This window comes from Gavialis gangeticus, unplaced genomic scaffold, assembly GCF_001723915.1.
Source record: "Gavialis gangeticus isolate Ggan-Ray unplaced genomic scaffold, GavGan_comp1, whole genome shotgun sequence".
Taxonomy (NCBI): domain Eukaryota; kingdom Metazoa; phylum Chordata; order Crocodylia; family Gavialidae; genus Gavialis; species Gavialis gangeticus.
Window position 1 is genome coordinate 12,792,479 of NW_017729008.1, and position 22,400 is coordinate 12,814,878.

At 40.3% G+C, this 22,400-nt stretch overlaps 1 protein-coding gene across 2 annotated transcripts in view; it reads left to right on the top strand.

Annotated features, from left to right (window-relative positions):
• Positions 1-22,400, top strand: part of LRRK2 (leucine rich repeat kinase 2) — a 143,329-nt gene that overhangs the window by 48,318 nt on the left and 72,611 nt on the right. For both annotated transcript variants that reach the window (XM_019509390.1, XM_019509389.1), the window contains exons 11-26: positions 491-597; positions 1,809-1,938; positions 3,486-3,610; positions 5,252-5,385; positions 6,596-6,740; positions 6,866-7,005; positions 8,390-8,518; positions 8,615-8,785; positions 12,063-12,321; positions 12,588-12,776; positions 14,413-14,531; positions 15,074-15,143; positions 15,621-15,841; positions 16,403-16,653; positions 19,282-19,430; positions 21,099-21,192. In XM_019509390.1, the coding sequence (XP_019364935.1) occupies positions 491-597; positions 1,809-1,938; positions 3,486-3,610; positions 5,252-5,385; positions 6,596-6,740; positions 6,866-7,005; positions 8,390-8,518; positions 8,615-8,785; positions 12,063-12,321; positions 12,588-12,776; positions 14,413-14,531; positions 15,074-15,143; positions 15,621-15,841; positions 16,403-16,653; positions 19,282-19,430; positions 21,099-21,192 (2,433 nt within the window). The remainder of the gene's footprint in view (positions 1-490; positions 598-1,808; positions 1,939-3,485; positions 3,611-5,251; positions 5,386-6,595; positions 6,741-6,865; positions 7,006-8,389; positions 8,519-8,614; positions 8,786-12,062; positions 12,322-12,587; positions 12,777-14,412; positions 14,532-15,073; positions 15,144-15,620; positions 15,842-16,402; positions 16,654-19,281; positions 19,431-21,098; positions 21,193-22,400) is intronic.

Sequence of the window (22,400 nt, forward strand, 5' to 3'; positions counted from 1 at the left end):
GTCCAACCCCACCCCCCATCCCAGTTCAGGTTTGACCCCACTCCTCCCGGTGCAGGTCTGTCCCCTCCCCCTCCTGGTTAGGGTCTGACCCTGGCCCCCCCCTCCTCGGTTTGGGTCTGACCCTGCCCCCTCCTCCCCCCCTTCAGGTTCAGCCCCACTACAATGGAAGGGCTCCTGCTTTTCCTCAGCTAGCCCCGCCGCTTTTTAAGTCCTCTACCCAATTTTTTTTTTTTGCCTCTGTGGAGGGGGGGCAGAGGGAGCCGCCACACTAGAGGCTGCAGGAGGAGGCAGGGCCGGCAGAGGGGCTCCCATTTTAACTCGGCTAGTCCCACCCCTGGCCACCCAGCCCACGCAGCAATTTGGTGCATGCGCAGTTGTGTAAAAGCGTTAGGGACAGACAGACACACAGACAGACAGACTAAGCCTTTTATTATGTTAAAATTTTAAGGTAATCCTTGTAATATTCAGTGATTTATTTCTCTTGTGAAAGGTACCCAGCACACAGAGAAGTGATGCTAGCTATGCTGATGCATTCCACATCAAAAGAAGTGTTTCAGGCAGCTGCTAATACATTGGCAACTTTATCCAAGCAAAATGGTAAGGGGCTATGTTCACCTTCACTTTGAGCCTTCAGTAGTGCATTATAACTAATATTTTGGGGTATTAGGAGTGTACTGTCATGTAATATTGTCATCTCTTTGGGTTGGGGAATACTTTTCTCTGTTTTTGAAATTATACAATTGTATATAGTAGCAAATGTATTTCTTACTCTGTTTAATCTGTTTTTAGCTACTGTTGATGGGAGAGTTTTTTGGAATGATGAACCATTAGTTTATTTTAGCCAGCAAATACCAATTTTTAGAGAGTGAGGTGGACAGAGAAGAAAAGGTATCTTTCCATGTTTAATTTCCTCAGTCCCTGACCAAGTTTCAGTTTCATCAAGACTGAAGTCATCTGAGCTATGATTATGGCTTTAATACTGCAGCCACTTACATGCTTGCTTAACTTTCAGATGTGATCAGGCCTCTTGACCCCAGCGGATCTACTCATATACTGAAAGTTAGAAATGCATGTGAGTTTTCAGAATCATAGCTATAGTTTAGATCAGGGTAGTCCATCTTCCAAATACCTGAGGGCCATATGCCCCACAGGCCTTGCCAGTGGGGATCGCTGCTCCCCTTCTCTCTCTCCTGCCCCCACACCATGCATGTGGGTTTCCTGGCCCTACCTTCAGCTTCCCAGCCACAGAAAGCTAAAGAAACTGAGTGATAAGCTCTGAACTCTATAATGTATAGGAAGAGCACACACCAACTGCAGATGCTTCCTCAGCCTGACGAAGGGTATTTGTAAGTGAACGCTTGCAAAGAAGAATTTTTCCAATTATTTTAGTTGGTCTAATAAAAGATATCAGATTTACCCAAAGAACCTTGTCTGCCTATGTCCTTAGACCAACATGGTTACAACCTATACCCCTGAACTCCATAATAATAACTTGACATACATAGAAATAGGGAACATGTTTGCACTTATTAGGTACTTAAGCAATTATAAAATGTATAATTGTGCAAACACAAGTCTACTTCAGTCCCAAGTCCCAGTCTAGTATGTGATTGTGTATATGGAAGATATTTGAAAATAGAGCATTGTTTCTGCAGAACCTTGCACAGCTATTGAACTTTTTTCCAGAAATATGAGTTGTCTTATTGAAAATTAACCAAAATAAGACATGCATCAAATATTTTCAGGATCTCAACCTAAATTATTATATACATGTTTGCTTATACACTATTTGTAATTTTGTTTTGCAGTTAGTATTAGGAAGGTTCTTTTGGCAAAAGGAATACACATGAATGTTTTGAACATAATGAAGAAACATTCGCACGCTCCTGAAGTTGCTGAGAGTGCCTGCAAAATGCTGAATCATGTTTTTGAAGGAAGGTAATATATTTTTATAGTCCTGTGATCTCTTCCAAGACTGAATAATGTGGAAATCCAGTATTATAATTGTTTTAAATGTATAAAAATTGACAGCTAGAGTAAAATTTACTCCAGGCCCAAGGTCTCGTCTGTGTCCAAGCCTCATGGTCAAATGTACAGATGAGTAGCTACAGAGACAACTCATGAGAGTATCTGAATCTCCTGAATAGCAAGATCAGAATGGACCTTCTGGCCTGCCCTTAAACTACAGTAAATTCCATTTATTGTTGGGTAAATATTGAAATCTTTTTCTACAAATAACCATTTCATTTGTTAAAATAACTTTGATTGTGTTTCTATTTTTTATATTTAATTTCTGTGAATATTCTAACACACAAATTTATTGTCCAGTATGTTGCCTAAAATGGAAAATATTAGCAGGAAACAAACATAAGACTCATAAACATAAGTATTCACATTAGGAACTTGATTCTAAGTTTGTATGTATAAGTTAAGGAACAACAATATTGTATGGGACTTTTGTACCAAGGTCTTCATGGATAAGAATGATTCAAAGAAATTTTGTGGCAAATAATTTGAAGTACCAAATAAAGGGGCCTGATCTGCCTCTGCAGGAGGGAGGGTTGGGGGTTAGCCCAACCCCCATCTGGCAGCATGGGAAGGAGCGTGGCCTGCCCCAGTCCTGCTGTGTCGGGGTAAGGGGCATGGCCTGGCCCTAATCAAGCCAACAGGGTTTGGGAATTTGGCAGTCTGGCAGGGGTGACAGTATTAATTGCCACTACTTCCTGTCCCCAATTTCCTGATGCCTATGGGCTGAATGCCATGACTTCATGGGCCAGATTTGGCCTGCAGGCCAGGGATTGAGCATCCCTGTTCTAAAGGAAGCATTGCTAGTGAAGAGTGAAAGATGAATAAATGAATTAATGAAGTGAATTGCAAGTTGTCAAGGAGAGCAGCCCTGATGTGTTTAACAGCTAATTTTGCCATATTTAAAATAACAAGAAATACTTTCAAACAAATAAAGAAAATGTCCTTGAAAGTTAATTAGAGGCTCTGCTACCGATTGCTAATACCAAGCTAGAATTTTTTTTGTCTTAAAATATAATGCAAATGTATTAGATTGTATTTGTAATCTGTCCATTCATTGACAACATATATAAATTATGAGGAAATGGAAGTTAATGAGAACATGTATCCTTTCATGTATCTTGACCAGAGTCTAAACTGGTACATGTGGAATGTACAGTTCAGTCCCCAAGAATAAAATAACCTACCACATGTATATTACTATCCTGAGCTACGTTAAAAATTTATTTCTGATTGTTCCGGGACAGAAATAGTTTCATGCTGCATTATAAAATAAGTTTAAAAGCATGAAAACAGTAGATGTGCTAAATGGAAGGAAACTCTAGAGGAAGTTTTTTACTGTGAGATTGAGATTTACAGCATACAAAACTCCTACCACTTAATGCTGTTTAACAGAATAAACAAGCATACAATTTAGAAAGACATTTTTATTAATTTTATAAATTATTATTTTTTCTCAGTTTCCTCCATCTGGATGTAATGACAGTTACTGCATCAGAAGTTGTAAAAGCTATGAGGAAACACGAAAAGTTGCCATCTGTTCAGCTGGAGGCATTTCGAGTCCTTTTACATTTTATGGTCACTGGTAAGTCATCAAAGGAAAACAGTTGACATAAGATTATTATACATCAAATGGGAGAGGGAAGAAGGCAATTTTTCATTGTTTCTTATTTCACTGTGCAACCTTCAGGTTGGACTTTTTCAGTGATTTTTATTTAGGTCTTAACACTGAAAGAACTTTTGTGACTGAAAGGTTAGGAACAGAGGAAAAGGTAGGAAAAAACTTGGAAGGCATTCACCATCTCAGGTCCTATTCATCACTGCTGAAACACTCCTGACTGTTCATCAACAATGATGAATTCAGGCCATTGCTGCTTACCGTACCATTACTGATGGACTCAAGAAGTATGGATTCATTGCCATCATTTTGTACCTTAACCATAAATGATAATAGGTAGTAATAATGAACTTTCTGTCAAAATGGGTTTACAAATATTGCTTTAGTACAGAGTCAAATAGAATATCATCACTAGCTTGTCTACTGACACCAAGAAGTTGGGGGAACAATTTCAAGTTTTGAACTATATCAGCTCTTGCCTCCAGCAAACAAACGGGCAAGCTGGATGATTAGGAAGTTCTTGTGAAGACATTTCTTAAAGGCAATCTGCCAACAGAAAATGTGTGTTCTCTTTTGTTCTTTGAGATCAGAAAAAGAAGGGTTGGACAAGGTTAGTAAAAGTTTTGAAAGTGTGTTTCCTGTTTGTCATCTTATTTTTAGTCTGTTTTTTCTGATTTTGCTGGTAATCTCTTTAGACTAGAGTAGCAGCTTTTTAATCTTAATGGAAGATAAATTCCAGACAGCTTTCTGCAAGTGTTTATATGTCATTTTAGTTAAATATCAACAAAAACATACTTTTAAACAGTTTGATTAAAATGCAGATTATTTGTATTAACTCAGATTTCGGTTTCTTTTCACTTGTGGTATAGTGTTCTTATTTCTCCATTCAATAAACATAATATTTAATATGTGAAGTATTTACATAGGAAGAGAAGCTAGAGAGAACTTGTTTTGCTAAAATGCTGGGAGTGTTTGTATAGCATACTGAAGTAATAACGGACACATTTTTTTCATTTGCATATAATCATAGTTGGAATTTGAAGCATAACATGAAGAAAAGGCCTTTTATAAGACACAATAATCAGTACAAACTTGAATACAGAAGGGTCCTTGAAACAATCTCAAAGTACTTTCTGTAGTGCTACTTGGTCATGAGTGCTGAAATCTCCGTAATATGTGTACTCTTTTATGTGTACTCGCCTTCTGCTGATGTTGTCTATGGGTATGATTTGGTTTCGAATGTGCTGCTAGCAAGAAAAGGATTTGTTTCTAGTCTTTTCCTTTCAAAAATATCCAAAAGAAGGAGGCATTTGGAATTAGGTAATAGGGCTACTGAAGAACATAGAGCTCAAATAAGTAATTTCTTGCAGTGTATCACAACCAAAATTCATTGCCATACTAATTAATTCACAGCAAGTGGCAACATGGTGAAACTGTGAGTGCTAACACTAGGTTCTTAGTCCAGTGTAAATGTGGAGTAACTCAAGTCAGTATTGTTAAATGGGTGTGAACACAAAAACAGAATTAAGCATTATGAGTTATTTGTAAATAACTGCAGAAGTTTAATTAAAATTGTTTTCCTGAAAAGCATTTTCCTTTGTGTTATAGGTACAGTGCAAGAACAGCCAAACACTCCATTCAGAGCTGTGGAAGGTACTGACCTGGATCTTACGTTAAAAGTAATTAAAAACCAGTGTTTGCTGGAAGGGACTCACACACTGGTGCTTGATGCTTTGAACAGGGTATGGTTAAAGTCTTCATCCTGTTTAAATTTGGTCTGTGCATTGTAGTTGCAGGTGTTGTTTATTGCTTTGAGTACAGTAAAGTGATTTTCTTACTGATTTCATAAACAAGATGAAATAAATTAACTCTCATCTCTGTGTCCAGCTGCATTTTTTTCTTACTTTGCTGTGTTCTGAAATATGTCAAAAGGTTCATCTTTGCAGTTATTTTAAAAACAATTTGAAAGAAATCATTAGAAAATTTGTGGTATTCTTTAGACACTTCTGTTGTATTTTTTTTATGGAATGGATGATGTTTTATAAATTAAAGACCATTTTATCCAGGCCCTGTGTAAGCTAAAATTTAAAGTAGCTTGAACGAATATCTAGCAGTAGTTCATTAATGTGATTTACTAGAAAACAGATCTCTTGTTGCCAATGGAAACTTTTTTTGGCTCCCTCTCTCCCCCCACCCCTTTATCCTTGCTATTGGGAAGGGTAGGCTCATTATAATGCCTTAAAGGGAAACTTTGAGAATAAGAGGCCTGCAAGCTTATTCTAGCTGAGTAGGGAGAAAACAAAATAGTTGGCTCCTTACTGCAGTAAAATAGCCGTTCTGATAAAGATGCTGAATCTTGTAGCACATCAGTAAAATGTCAAATCTGATAGCCACAGAATTTATCAGAATCCACAGGGCTTTGGAACACCTGAAGTTCCCTCCCATAATATAGTCTTTAGACTAAAAATGGAAAAAAGGGAAATGGAGAAGACTGGTCATCAATTGGTCACATAGCTGAAAAAGAGATGTTTTAATAGCTTATGTGTATACTAGGCCTTGCCCAAAATATTTTGACAGTCTTACAAGTTTATCTGCTAGTCTCATATTTTTCAGAATTCTTTATTTACACTTTTTAATTTCTTAAATAACAGGTCTGCTTTAGGGTGTTTTTTTTATTTTCTCATGCTAGCTGAATAGCTTCTGAGCAAAATTCCTCAAAAAAGCACTCTTGTGAAAAAAATTCAAGCATGGAAAATTTCAGCTTAGAAGGTGAAAATTTTAAAAAAGGGAGTTATAATAGAGAGGTTTGAATATTTAATTGCAGTAATTACTGTCAGATCAGCTATAATTTCACAGCTGTTGGAAATACGAGCCATAAGCAACTCTCCTTATACCACTGAATATCAGAGGAAAAACTGTGATCACCTTATTTTCTATTAATTTCTCTTTTAGTTTATTGGGAATCCTGCTATTCAGAGATGTGGACTAAAAATACTTTCATCTATAGCAGAATGCTCTGGTGCATTAGAAATTTTATCCCAGCAAGGTGCTACAGATACTATACTTCACACGCTACAGATGTATCCAGATGATCAAGGTATATAGGAAGATCTTTTTTACTTACACAAGTTAAGATTCAGGTTTAAGTCTGCAGCATATTTGTGTACTACATATTTGTCTCTCTGAGGATCAATAATTAACTAAGTCAATCTTTTTTTCTAGAAATACAGTGTTTGGGTTTGAGTCTTCTAGGATCTTTGATTACAAGAAAGAGTTTGTGTATCGCTACTATGCACGTGCTGGCAACAGTTTTGGTTTCTACTTTACGGAGGTTTAATGAAGTCACTGAAATACAGATGCACGTATGTGGTATCTATTACTGCAAAGATAAGAATGAATGAAAGAAGTGTGTATATGGGAACAGTTTTATTTTTTTAAAATCACCTGAATTGTAGATCTTTATTTGAAATACCTGTTTTTTTATTTTATTATGATAGCTAGGTAGCAAAGCAGACAAACTCTTAGCAGTATATTGAGGTTGTTATAGTGATGCATGTTTCAGTGATGCAGGTTGTTATAGTAAAGGCATGAATTCAGTCCAGAACTATGCAACTACAAGTTTTAATGTTAATCTAAATCTGCGCCATCTGCAAAACAGAGTAAAAATCCCTTGATAACAATCTGTCAATCAGCCTTCTGATCTGTTACCATTTTATAAAGTGCCCATCATTGTAGTACCTGAGTGTTTTATCAAAGTAAACATGAAAACATCTGTTTTCATGCCCTACCAGCTGCAAAAAGCTTACAGTTACTGTATAGGTGCTTTAACTATAAATGTAGATAGTTGTCTGATAGAAAGCTATTGTGAGAATGATGTATTGAAAGGGTAGGGTGGGTTTCACACATGGTTTTGAACACAGTGATGACAATACTCTTTATTCTATCTGGCAGTGAGTTCTGTAGCTCCTATGACAGTGTTGGTGTAGTGTAGGAGTTGGTGTGGCTCCCATGAAAGTTCTGCCTCTTGCAGATGTGAGGCTTTCCCTGTTTGTCATCAGCTAAATATTTCTAGTAGAGCAAAATTATCGTGTGAGGTCACTTTTTTGTGAGAGTTCCAGTACTTTAGTTTCAGCCCACACTGGAAATATCACAAGTGTGACCTCTCCCTCACAAACTCCCTTTTTTCATTTCAAGCTTAGTTTAATGACTGGCATAGAGACACATGATTCACTCTCAATGAGTTTGAGACAAATGTTCTTATATTTAGTCTGTGTCATCTGTCTCTGGCTTATTGCATCAGATTTTACTTTTGCAATCTGCAGGGTTTTTCTCATTGTTTTTTAAATTCACCCTCAGTATTTTTAACAAACTGGTTTTTTAACATCATAGTGCAACCATGCTAAGACAGGGCATTGTCCCCTTCACTCCTTTGCTTTGTGTGGCAAGTGTTCTGCGCAAATTAATAGGAGGCAGCTGGCAGTTTCTGGACATTGGAATATTATTTTGTATGACCCTTGCACAGTGTATACGGAAAGAAAGGGAGAGGTTTTGTGACTTCCTTCTCCTGTGTGTTCATGCCAGAGTCAGAAATGTTTTGGCTGTATGCCACCATGCACAATATGACTCTGAGAATGCATGTATAGCTCTGTTCATGCTGCGAATTGAATACTTTACTGATGGGATTTGTCTGTTTTGTCTAACTTTAGTTTCTTTGTTGCTGTTCACATCATTTTACTATCTTTGTAGGGTTTTCGCACAGTCTTGACAATACTTGACTTGTCACCTTGTTTTGCTAAGCTGCTGATACATGAATCATTTGACACAGTAATTTTCTATCAGATGTCCATGTTTTTCACTGAACAGAGAAATCAACAGGTATCTTCTCTCTGTTGTTTACAAGTCCATGTCCACTTATTCTAAACCATTCTGAAGTGTGCTACCCTAATTTCTATTATTTTTCCCCCTATTTAGTGTCAAAGCCTGTGTTGTAAATGCTTTGCCAAAATAGCTGACAATGATGATATTAAAAACGTGATGCTGGAGAAAGCATGCGCTGAGTGCAATAGCATTATGGCCGAATGTTTACTTTTACTGGGTGCTGATGCTAATAAGAAGACAAAGACAAACTCTTTAATTTATCAGGTAAGCACATGAATATAGAAGGGATTGCACACTGTTGAAATGTGTTGCTGTTTGGATTCTAAATTGTACGTGGGTATGTGAGCCTGCTTCTAACTATAACAATTGTTTGCTGCAATCCAGCAATTCCCTGAACATCCCTTAATGAAAGCTGAGTTCTGTCACTCTGTGGCTTTGGGCAAAGATCACCGAAATGAACAAAAAGGCAACCATTGATTCCCTTGTTGGGAAGAATTTCAGTACCTAAGGGGTTTGGGTGCCATTGTCACGTACACCTTCCGGAACTCCAGACTGATAGAAATCCCATCACATCTTTTACCATTTCTTCCTTTATACTGTTTTTTCTTTATTTGACTGATAACTACAGTACATTTAATAATGATTTCCTAACACTGAATATAAAACATGCATATCTTGTTATTCACAACTATTTTTTGGCAAATATTTTCACGTATTGTTTTGCAGTGATTCATACATTGAAGCATCAGGGGAAATCTTTCATAAACCGAAGCAGAACAAAGACTTTTCTGTTTCTAAAATGTCTGCATGAGTGTGTGAATTACAAGAGCTTTTTTAAACTTGAAACTGGTTGAGTAAAAGGTGATTGAGATATGTTTAATATCAATAAGAATTTCAAAACACTGCATGTATGGACTGTTTTTTGATGTGTGATTGACTGAAACTCACTAACCCACTGCAGTGTCCACTGAACAGGACCAGTATTTAGAAGGCATGAACTAATATTCAAACTGGAATTTATGGACACATTGTCCCTGTGCACCAGGGAGTTCAGAGAGGAATTATGCCTCTCAGTCAGTGCTCTCCCTGGATTAGTGCTCCTTTCCTCTGGGTTGTGCTTAAAGACGTGGTGCAGCCCTACAGCCTAATCTACACCTGGTTGTTGTGATGGTTTAATTATTTTGATATGGGTTGTAACTGTCAGTATAATGGACGTTGTGATGCATTAACAGGAATTTTAAAAATTGTTTTGAATGTTCAAGCTAAATACCATTCACTGCGGTGACAGTGATAGGGAATGTGGAAGGAGTAAAGCTGACTAAAGCCTTTAAGGCTAAGTACAGACAAAAAACCTGAGGCTGAATCGGTTCAGTCCTCACAGGTTAGTCTAAACTGCGTAGATTGAACTGATAAGTGAATAGACATTCACTTTTGATTCCGGAAATGCAGCCACATGCCTGCAGTGGCCCATGCCACAAGCCAGGGGATGCTAGAGCATGCCTCCCTGCTCAGCTGGTGCAGACATCTTAGACCAAGGTTAGTCTACCCACCCTGCGAGTTGGGGCTTTGCAGGGTGGGGGGGGAAGGGGTGCAAACTAGGGCTGTGCAAAGCTTCAGTCGCCGATTCATTTCGGAGAAGATTCGGCCCAATTCGGGGGCCAAATCTCCACATCTGAATTGAATCGGTTAACACATTAAAAGCTCCAAGTCGATTCAAAGCATCCGAATAGTTTCAGAAAAGATTCAGATTGGCCAGGGAGAGCTGGGCAGCTGCAGGTTCTCCCATGGTTCATCTAGCTGTGCCTGCCTCTCCCCGGGTGGAGGGAGTTGCAGGGGAAGCCCCCGTGGCTGCTCTACCCAGCCCCAGCCTCCCAGCACTTTGAAGGGGAAAAAAAAAGAAAAGAAAAAAAAGCCCCATACTCACTGTTTGCGGCAGTCACCAGGAGCCCAGCAGCGCTCAGCCCCAGTGGCCCCAGCTCCGAGACAGTACGCGGCGCCCTGCTGAGTCGTGCTGCACCCATGCCATGGGGCAGCTGCCGTGCAGGTGCCAAATGATATGGTGGGGGGCGATCCCCACTGCCCCGCACTGCACAGGGGGGCTCTGCCACGAGCACCCAGAGGCCCTGATGGCCACTGCTGCAGCCAGTGAGTGCAAGGCTTTTTTTCTTTTTTAAGTGCCAGGAGGCTGGGGCCGGGCAGGATAGACATTGGGGCTTCCCCTGTTGCTCTCCCTGGCCAATCCAAGTCACGAATCTTTCCAAATGAGCACCGAAACTTTCAAAGCCAATTCAGCTGAATCGAACGGGGATGGTGATTTGATTCAGTGAATTGAATCACTGTTCTCCGAATTGGCTAAATCTGAATCGAATACGTCCCTATTCACACAGGCCTAGTACAAACCATCGTGGGATGCTGCGGGACCGTGAGCTAACTTGAATCTGTAGCAGTTCTGGGACAAGTTCAATAAGCCTATTAAACCTAAACCTAAGCCTGATACTGCATCCCTCCAGGTTTATCTTAAACTGGTTTTGGCCATTTTGAAAGTGGTTTATGTGCACTGAATTTCCGTTGTGTTACAGACTTGAACTGGTTTCTGATCAGTTTATGTAATTTTTTTGTCCCTAGCCTAAGTGCTGTATGCCAGGCTGTTTTCATTGCTATAAATCAGAGGTGTCAGACATATGGCCCACAGGCTGGATCTGGTCTATAGAGTCCAGTCATCTGGCCCACAGACTTTTGCCCCAGCTCTGGCTGTGGTGGCAGCCAAGTACCTGGGTGAGAATTGCAGTGCTGGGGCCCTAGCAACACAGTGGGAACATACCCAGCACTGCATCTTGTTCCCACAGCTGCAGCCAGGCACCCACAATACTGAGCTTGTTCTTGTGGTGCTACTCCAGATCTAGCGCTGTGACTCTCTCTCACTTGGCTGGCAAGCACCTGGGAGACAGCATCAGTACTGGAGCCCTGGCAACACTGTAAGAAATAACCTGGCAATGTGGCTTGTTCCTACGGCGACAGCCAAGCCCCCAGTATGCTAGGCTTCTCCAGCTGGGTTCCCAACCAGCTGGAGCAGGTGCCACATGCTGTGCCCATCCCAGACTGGCCACATACAGCATCACATATGATTTAGTCCCCAACAAGCCAGAAGCGCTGCATGCATAGGATCCAGCATGTAGGGGGAGGGTGTCCATGGGCCCATCCAGCCTGAGGGGCTGGCCATGCATCATTTATCTGGCCCATGGGACCAGATAAATTTAAAACGCTTGATATAAACCACCATTTATATGAATCATGGCAGAAAATTTAAATTACAGATATAAGAGAGTTGTTTTAAATTTTGGAGGTCTGTCATCATACACCTGGGTTAAAGCCATCCAGGAGCCTTGAATAATGGAAATTGGCATTCATATTTCTTAAGTAGGTTTAGAAATCTCCGTTGTGGTGTTTAAGAAATTGTTATTTTATGGTTCATGAGAGGATACCAGGCCAAGAGGTAGCATGAAGTAAAAAACTGCTTCATATGTGCTTTTTTTTATAATAGGTTTGTGAGAAAGGAAGCAATTCTAAATTGGTTGAGCTCTTACTCAATAGTGGTGCTCGAGAGCAAGATGTCCGGAGTGCTTTGACAATCAGCATAAAAAAAGGTGATAGCCAAATCATCAGCTTGCTCTTAAGGAAGCTTAGCCTGGATGTAGCGAATAGCAGTATCTGTCTTGGAGGATATGGCATTGGGAAAATTGAGCCTTCCTGGCTGATTCCTTTGTTCCCGGATAAACCTGCTCCTTTAAGAAAACAAACAAGTAAGTGTTCGTAAAATTTGTAATAACTGTCAAAATTCTAACAGTGCCTAAGCGTATTATAAAAACTTTCAGAAAGATATTTAAAATTGAAGCACAGGTTATTTGGGATCAGATATTTAGCCCTTGTAAATCTGTATAGCCTGTGTTGTTTCTAGGGTGCTCCCTAGTCTTTAAAAATTGAAAAACAAAGCCTTTTTTGGTAGTTTTAAATCTTGGTGAATCCACTGAAAAATGGGTTACCTGTTGGTTTTCTTTTACACTGTTAGATGTAGGTTCTGCATTGGCACGAATGGTACTCATATACCAAATGAAGAGTTTTTCAGAGTACAAATCAAGATCCTGTTCTGATGTGACTTCCTGTGATGATCCACTGGATAAATCTTACGATTGGACCTTCCTTCCTGACCCATTAGTGGACAATGTTTTTCACTTGAGTGATGATCTTGATAGTGAAGGTACATTTACTCTAGCAATTTTGTCTTTCCTATACAATGCTGATCTGCAGTATGGCTTCAAATTCAAAAAAAGCCGTTTAATAACTGTTGGACTAATCAGTAAAAACAAACAAACCATTTTTTCCTTGCAAAAAAATGCTTTCTATGTAAAACATTAGGATATGTATCTACAATTTTGTTTACAGTATATGTGGAAAATAGTTTTTGATAAATAAATATGCATATTCATTTATACAGGTTCAACAAAATAAAACTAAAGGTCTGTATTCACTTTTCCACTCTCAAACCTATTATCAAAACTCAAACCTTGAGCTTTCACACAAGTCCAGGTGTCTCTTGTGAAGAAAATGTACGTTTTATGACTAGAACTCAAATTCTTTCCCAACAGCAAAAAAAAAATATAATATTTGTAAATAGTTTTAAAACAGCATTTCTGCATTTAATGGCAGTAGTATCTTAAAATTAGCTAGATGTTATTTAGTTTGCTGTTTTTACGCAGCCTGGATTTTGAGCTGTTTGTTTGCTGCCCTTACAGCCATGGAGCTAAGCACTGGGCTCTGTGCAGCTCCATGGCTCTGCAGGAAGCCCTGTAGGCAGCCTAGCAGAAGCCCGGGAAAGCAGGTTCCGCCCAAAAAAAGTGGCGAGCCTGATCTTCCCCCCTTCCCCTCCCCAGAGCCTGCCTGCCTGAGCTGCATGGGGGCCTAATGCTTTCTTCCATGGCTGCAGTGCCTCCCGGGACTGCCCAAACCAGGTGCCTGCGGGCAGGTGCCGCCACTGCTGTGGAGGGAAGCACCAGCCCCGCCACCCCTGCAGCTCAGGGACTGCTCTGCCTGCTGGCAGCTCACCCTCCCCTCCCCACCGGAGAGGCAGGTAAGCCAGTGTGGTGTGTGCATGACATGGGGGTTTAATCAGCCCTAAATTGAAGCGGTGTTTTTTTAAAGCCCACTGCTTCAGTTTAGGGCCCCCGTTTCATCTACACACGCCACATATTCCTTTACCAACAGCCGGGGGAATAATGCCAATGCCACTTGTTTCTGCCACCAGCTGCCATCAGTTTTTATCACCAGCGGCAATCAAAAATGATAAATTCATTAGTGGGGGAAAAAGAGGAGGTGGAGGGAGCATGGTGGTGTTTAACAGAAGAACGTAAGAGGAGCCTACAAAAGTGGGCTAGAACTGCCAGAGGGAGGAGAGGGAATTGTAGATTGCCCAGCAGCAGCCATCACAGAGCAAGTGATTCTAAGGACATCTGAAGCCACAAGTCTGAAATTCCCTTCAGGAGCCTATTTGCTGCCTGCATAGCTCAGATCTCCCTTGCTTTGGAAGCATAGGGGGATATTTAAAAAAAAATAAGTTATCACAGCTCTAAATTTATGAAAATTATATCATCATGAGTACAAAAATGCCATAGAAAACTGAAATGTGTGTCTGGTACTTGTTAACTGCACATAGTACCTATATTCTAGGGTATAGTAACGTTCTCAACATACTGCACATTGAATTAGCTAATCTTGTTACTGTTAATTTGCCTGAAATGTACAGCTACAGTGTATATGTCTGTACCTCTGTTATGTGGTTGAAACAAGCTTACATTTTGACAGGTTGTCTTATTTTTTGTTTTCCTATTTTGTAACAGAGAGTGAAAGTTCATTTCATATGAAAAAGAAATCCAATTCCATTGCGGTTGCTGACCTGTACAGAGATACAGCCTTACAAAGATATTCTCCTACTTTGCAAAGACATTCTAACTCTGTGGTAAGCCAGGTTACTATCTACTATATAGCTATCTTAATCCATCGTGTATGTAAACTGATGGAAAACTGTATTGGGAAATGACAGGTTATGACCATAAATGTTCTCCTCTCACTTTCACTATTTAGAAATATCTTATGAAAGTGATTCATAGCTGTACAGTGACTACACACATTCAGATTGCTGCAACTGATAAGATTTTATTTCAGGAAACTTTTATGAACAAATATAAATAAGGTGTTTTGAGAACTGTTTAAACAAGTGCAGAGACAGATTTTTATTTTAGGTTGCCACATAAAAAGAGCGTGTTAATTAATTTATATTTAAAATGTATTACTGTTTTAAATTTTGTGGTACTACAATTTAAGAAACACCAGTAGTAAATTTTCTGTTAGATTTCTAATGTAGAAAATTATCCATTTTTTTGTTGCAGCCTACATGATGTGCAAATCACTGTAGAAAGAAAACTAACTGCATTCACATAGTTTTCAAGATATACAAATTTTCACACCTGTCACTTTTAATTCTATTCTGGAATTTTCCAGGGGCCTGGTTCAGACTATGAACCACACATGAAGCAAAGGAGGACACTACTCTCTTCAGAAGAATCTCTCAGTAAGCCACCAAAATTTTTGTCTGATAGAGTTATCATTTTTAACAGTGCTTGGAGATAGCTACAGTCTGCTGAAGGTTTTAGTTGCATTAAATGCTCTTTTATAAAGATTGCTCCGAATTTAACAAAACATACAAATATTGCATACACAGTGAACTACTTTCTATTGGGCTTTACAATGGATATTTGTAACTTTAAGTGGAATAACATAGTTTCATGCCTTAGAAGCATTTTTAAAAAACATGTTTATTTTGTAGCCAAAAAGTATCTCTCTCCTTTCTCTAAAGGTATTCATTGCTCCTTTAAACAGAAGTTCTGACTGGCTGCTGTTGAGTCAGTATCCTCATAATAATTTACTGTACTGGGTACAGAACTGGAACTCAAGTTCTTTGAATCGTAATTAGAAAATTAAATTGCACTTATTACATTGTTGCATGTTTTCTCAGCAATGATGAATGTCAATCTTCTTGTTTTAATAGAAGGCATATCAAAACTCTCAACATCTGCAAGGCAATCAGATAGTCTTTCTTCACTGAGCTTGGAAAAAGAATGCATTAAGTCACTAGACCTTTCATCAAATGAGCTGGAGAACATTGATGCTATCAGTCAGAATGGCTGCTTAACCAGTCATTTGGAACATCTCGAGAAACTAGAGTTGCACCAAAACACACTATCAAGCATTCCAGAACAACTGTGTGAAGTAATTCTTTGTCATTTTACATAATGCAGGGCAATATTACTTGAAATACTCTATTGTACTTTTTAAATTAAAGATTTAATTTAAATAATCTCATATATATTCATATATATGGGATTCATATAAAATAATAAATGCAATAAGTCATGCGTGCCTAATGTGTACGTACAAATTTTATACAGTAATCAAATGTCAGATTAACCGGTTACTTGTACAAACTTCCTCAGGGAGCCTCCATGGGACATCTTTAGAGGGCCAATTTGGGAAGGATGTTACAGATAGTGGCATGATTTCATTAAATAAATGGGAATGATAACAGATTCTTACATGCTAAAGCTATTTAGAATTGTACTAGTTAGTTTTATTATATCATGCCTGCATATCATATTTTTTCTAATAAAACATAACTAACCATATTATTATAATTAATATTTTCTGTCATTTTACTTGATAGATAAAGAAAATAAACATGAATTAATTGACTAAAATATTAATTCAGTTTAAAGATTATAAATTATTGTTTCTGGGCTGTAATTTTAAAAACAAATTCTCCTTTTCTTTCAGACTTTGAAATGTTTGACTTGCTTGGATTTACACAGTAACCGATTTACATCTTTTCCTACTTACTTACTGAAAATGAATTGTATCGCAAACCTCGATATCTCTCGAAATGACATTGGCCCTTTCATAACTTTGGACCCAAATATCAAATGCCCATCTCTAAAGCAGTTTAATTTATCATATAATCAGCTATCGTCCATTCCTGAATTTCTTGCAGATGTTTTAGAAAAACTGGAACAGCTAATAATGGAAGGGTGAGAATGGCACCAGTTAATTTGATTATTGCTTAACAAACATTCCAGGAAAGAATGGATGTATTTGTCATCTAGAACAGTGGTATCCAACCTTTTTGCCCTGCAGACTGGATGGGCAGTGCGTGGTCCATCTGCAGGCTGGATCCTGTTCACAGGCCAGGCATGAGGGGGCTGGATCTGGCTCATGGGGGGGGAAAAACGTGGCCCAGCCTTTATCCAGTCATGCAGGTGTACTGGGGGGCCAACCTGGGCCCAATCTGGCTGCATCGGGGGAGGGAGCATGGTCAGACCCTGATGCAGGTGTAGAGGGAAACCAACTTGGGCCCAATTTGGCTGGGTGGATTTTAGAAATTAGGCAGTGGGGGACAGGTGGCAGCATTAATTGCCACTGCTCCCCCACTGCCAAATTTCCCAACCTGCAGGGAGCCTTGTAGGCCAAATGCCATGGCTCCATGGGCTGAGGCTTGAGCAACACAATCTAGACTATTAAGCGGTATTGGATTTAAAGGATTTTCTAATCAGCAGCAAAATATGTTCTAGTGTCTAAGTCAGCAGTTCCCAACCCTGGGTCGCAACCAAAATGAGGGTCGCGGGGGCAATGCCGCACACAAAAGACAAGGCGTGCCAGGAGTTCTCCTGCCCCTGGGCCGCCGCCACCACCACCACACTCTGCTCCCAGCAGCGGGTCAGAGAAGAAAAAGGTTGGGAACCACTGATCTAAATGTTTAATTGGTGACAGTTTCTGTTGGGATGACCACTTGCCACATTATGATTTAGCATTAAGTTAGTAGTATTCTGGAGGGGGATGTTTCAAACAAATTAATAAATATATTGTAGTACTCAGTGGGTGTGTCTACACAAAATGTTTACTGTACAGTAACTATCTCAGCATCTACATGTGCACCCCTGTTAGGCCTGGAGCAAACTAATTTACTCCACAGCGGATAAATTTCCTCTGCAGTGGGCACATCTATGTGAAATGCTGCTGTGCAGTAGTTACTGTTCCATGTGTTGTGCGTGAATAAACTGGGAACTTATTGCTCCAGAGTTAATTGCTTCCAGGAGCATGTTCAAATGGCGTGTCCAGAAGCAATAACTCCAGAGCAGTAAGCTCTGCAGCTTATTCATGCAACATAATTTCGCATGTAGACGCACCCAGTTTCTTTCTGCAGTATGGTACATCACCAGGATTGCCTGATTCGTTTAGCTTTTGTTTCCAGTACAAGTTACTTTTTGCTGTTTTAGGAGGAAAGAGTCTCAAATAGAGGTTTTTAAAACTGTGATTCACTAAGTTGGATTAATCAATATGGATTCTTTATAGTCTAGAACAGGGGTGGGCAAAATACTGAGAACCGCATCCGGCCTGCAGTGCGATTTTTGCCTGGCCTATGGCGGGTTCCTCTGCTTGGCCCATGCGTAGGGGCAGCCCAGGCAACGGCATGTGACCAGGCATGGAGCAGGGCTGGTGCAGCTCGGCTGCCGGAGTTTATTTCCCAGCAGCACCGGCGGTAGGATCAGCTTCTTCTGGCTGCTGCTGCTGCTGCTGGACCCAACACCGCTGCCCAAGCACCATGGAGACCAGCCATGAGCCCTGTTCAGACGGCTCCCAGCTAGTCTCCTTGGAGACCCCATAACAAGATCCTGGGGTCTCCATGGACACCAGCTGGGAACCGTGTAGGCAGGGCACTCCATCGGGCAGATTCGATCAGAGTGCCTTGCCCTCACGGCTCCTGGTTGGTCTCCATGGAGAATTTGCCCCAAGATCCTGGGGTCTCCATGGAGACTGACTGGGAGCTGCGTTGACAGGGCACTCCACTGTGTGGATGCAATTGCCACACCCTGCCCATGTAGCTCCTGGCCAGTCTCCATGGAGACCCCACCCCAAGATCTCGTAATCCTTGTGGTATTGGCAATGCCAACCATTCCTTGAATTTTCAAATATCTCTAACCTCTGTTATTCCTGAGGTGGTCTCATTTTATATTTCAGAGATAAATCTTTAAATAAGTACCCAGAGTAACAAGGAATAACAGTCATAAGTTGACAGAGAGTAGATTCAGGCTAGTTATCAGGAAGTACTGCTTCACAGTCAAGGTAGCTAGGATCTGGAACCAACTTCCAAGGGAAGTGGTGCCAGCTTTGACCCTGGGGTCTTTAAAAGGAGGCTAAATAGACACCTTGCCGGGGTTGTTTGACCCCAGCATTCTTTCCTGCCCATGGCAGGGGGCCGGACTTGATTATCTGCTCAGGTCCCTTCCGACCCTACCAACTATGAAACTATGAACTGTTCATGTACTTAACATCAAACACATGTTGTTACAAGGCTGAACCATAGTGAGTAATCAGAAAATAACACCTTAACGTGCATCCTGATGTTTGATTTATATGGTGAACCTAATGGTCTTCATGCCAATCACTCTGGTCTTCATATTGTCACATGTATTGATACAAATGGCATACAAATGTGAATCCCAGTCTTTCAGGCTTTGAGCCAGGTTAGACTCGTGATACTATTTCACCTGCATAAGGGTAGTAGAATCAGGTTCATACTTTTAACTTTCCATTTATTTAGCTTTTTCTATTAGTAGTTTTGTATAAAACCTGTTATTATTCATTTTACTTTTCCTTAGAAACAATATTTCAAGTATATGTTCACCCATATGCCTGAAGGAACTGAAAGTTTTAAACATTTCTAAAAACAATATTTCATCCCTTGCTGAACATTTTATCAAGGACTGTACAAAACTGGAGATATTCAGTGCCAGAATGAATTTACTTGGTAAGTCTCCAAGGATTGCTAATAAAAAGGTAGAGTGAACTATATAGATGCTACATATTACTGTCTAGATAAGAGTAAAGCAAAGAAGATCAGATAACAAAGAAAGCTTGAAATACAGTGTGGTCTGATATAATGTACTAGCTCATTGATGTCCAGGGATAAATGAGTGGTAGTTTTTCTGTTAAGGGAGGGAACCCAATTCTTTCCTCCCACTAATATAACTCCACTGATTTAAATTCATATCAGTTTGGTTTAGATGAGCCAGGCACAGAGTACCCACATAGCTTTATACCAGTACTGTCTTCTGATAAGTAATACATATTGTGATTCAATAGTTTAGCATATTTTACGTAGAAATTTAACTATGCATTTACTTATGAAAAGACACAATAAGTCAAACATCTGATGAATTTAAATTATTGAAAGAATTTCCTTCTTCAGTATCGAAGATATAGAATTTTCTATTTAACACTTCCTTATGATCTAATTTCTTAGTGTTTCAGAAGGTAGCTATTATGCCTACAGTAAACAGGCAGACCTAAATTTTGAAGTAGTCATATCTATATTCATATAGATATATGTAGGTATATATGCAGGTATATCTGTAGGTATCTATATAAAGATATGACTACTTCAGAATTCAGGCTTGCCTATTTACTATAGGCATAACAGCTATACAGATATAGAGCTATAGATATATGTACATAAAGCTATAGATACATGATATATTATTATAGTGATTAAATTATAGGAATATATTGTGTAAGCAGCGCGTCAAAAGGTAAATGAGGTTATAACTAGGGGTCTGCTGTACTCAAGATGGTGGCCAGCCAATTTTGCAGAAAGATCCCAAGGCTGGCAGCCCTTTTTGCAGGTGGAGCAAAGTGGGCCACCCCACGCCTCTGATTGGCCAAGGGGCATGGCGGCCCTGTCCCTCACCCCGATTGGTTGTGGGAGCTGCCCATCATGTGGCCATGCCCCTCACCACCAATTGGTGGAGAGAGACAGAGCCATATGACAGATATCCCTCTCAACCAATAAGCAGTGAGGGGTGGGGGTAGCAGCCATCTTGCTGTGCTGGCAGCCTCTTTTACCCCTTCCCCACCCCCCCCAGTGGGCAGTGTGGCTAGGTGGCAGTGGCCACAAGGACTGCTGGCTCCCCAGAGGCAGCCAGCATTTTATTTACAGTAAGACTTATTTTTCCCAGGGAGCCCACCAAAAATGCAGAGCCTGTGGTTTTTCTCAGAGCCCACCCGATACTGTGGTTTCAGCAAGTATCGTGCAATTGCAATATTTGTATGTCCCTAGTTGCAAGAATATTAAATAACAATATGAAATTAAATATCAGCATGTCTCATAGAAGTAAAAATTTTTGCCAAATTATTTTGCCTTTCACAACTCCTCACATATGGATCTCACTTATCAAATGAAGTCCTAAAAAGTAATCCAGGTCCTGTCTTTGAGCGGTCAGTCAATATTTGGGTGCGCAGTGTAAATATTTGTTTTGTTAAATGCCAGTTCGTGTGGCTGCTTTGCGAACACATGTGCCCGGTTCTAATTTCTGATGTTCAGTCCATCTCTCAATATAGAAAACGGAATCTTTATAAACTAAGTTAAGTACTGCTGAAAGATAATGAAGGAAATCATTTACTTTCTTTCCTATTTTAGATACCATACCTGATTTATCATCTGGCATAACAAGTTTGAATTTATCTCAAAATCATTTTATTGATATTCCGGGTGCAATTCTTCTTCTTCCACAGTAAGTTGTTGTTTCACTTGTTAAAGCTGATGTCATTTCCTGTGTGTAGGAAAGCCTAGTAGAAGAGCTGTTAATAAGCAGGAAATTCAGAATATTTCTACTAAGAGAGTTTCTAGGAAATCATCTTAAAAATACTAAATCTAAGGTCTGATAGGTAGCAACTCTGTCACATTTTCTAAACAAACTGAAAAAAGATTGACTCCTTTCAATTATTGATTTTCAACCTTTTGGACTTGAGGCACCCCTCATTGGACTTGAGGCACCCCTCTGTAACTCCTGTGAATTGAATGAAAAAGAATGAATTTATTAAACAGATTACCTCCTTACAGTGGGGGTAGGCATTGGCCAGAGAGGGACAAGCCTGAGTCTGTGCTTATCTCCTTACATCTTGCTTATTCCCTCACACCTTACAGCATCCTTAAAGGGTCTCACAGCAACCCAGAGTGCCATTGCACCCTGACTGAGAATCAGTGCCTTAGTTCCAAACTATTAATCTATTTTTTTACTAAAGGATACATTTCAGGAAATTTTAAGCTGTACATTTTTGCCACCTAAGCTAGAAACAGGTTGGTTTACCCTCATACCAGCAATCTACAAAAGATATTGGCAGTATGCCTTTAATTAAGTCTAAAGCTTTATCCATTTGTACCACATGGGTGTGTTCAGATGAGCGTGCATGTGCCTCTTGCAGCGTCTCAAACCCCTTTGAGACGCTGCAAGAGCCGTGTGCTGGAACAAAAAAACATTCCAGGGGATCTCCAGGGGTCAAAAAAAGTCTCACTGCTAAACAGCGGGACAAGACACGGTCAAGACCATGCCCCAAGGCAACCAGAGACTTGGGTCCTCCGCAGAGACACTCTGGTAGTCAGCCAGAGTGTGTCTGGCCCTTGCCCTGGTGCTGAAGCATGCTGCCTGCCCGTGCAGGGCAAACAGCAGTGCAGGCTGCAGTGACTAGGACCTGGGCTCTGCCAGGTAAGTAGGGGGCAGAGGGGGCTGGGAGAAGTGAGGAGGGAGCCATGGGGGGATCCCCATCTGGTCCCAGCCCATGCTTACTCCCCCAGTCAGCCCCTGCCCATCCCCATTCCCTGCTCACTCCCCCAACCCCCGATCGCTGTCCCAGCTCTCCGCTGGCTGCTTACCCAGCCTCAGCCTCCCGGCACTCAAAAAAAAAAAAACCAAAAAAAAAAAAAACCCCCCCAAAAGGCCCA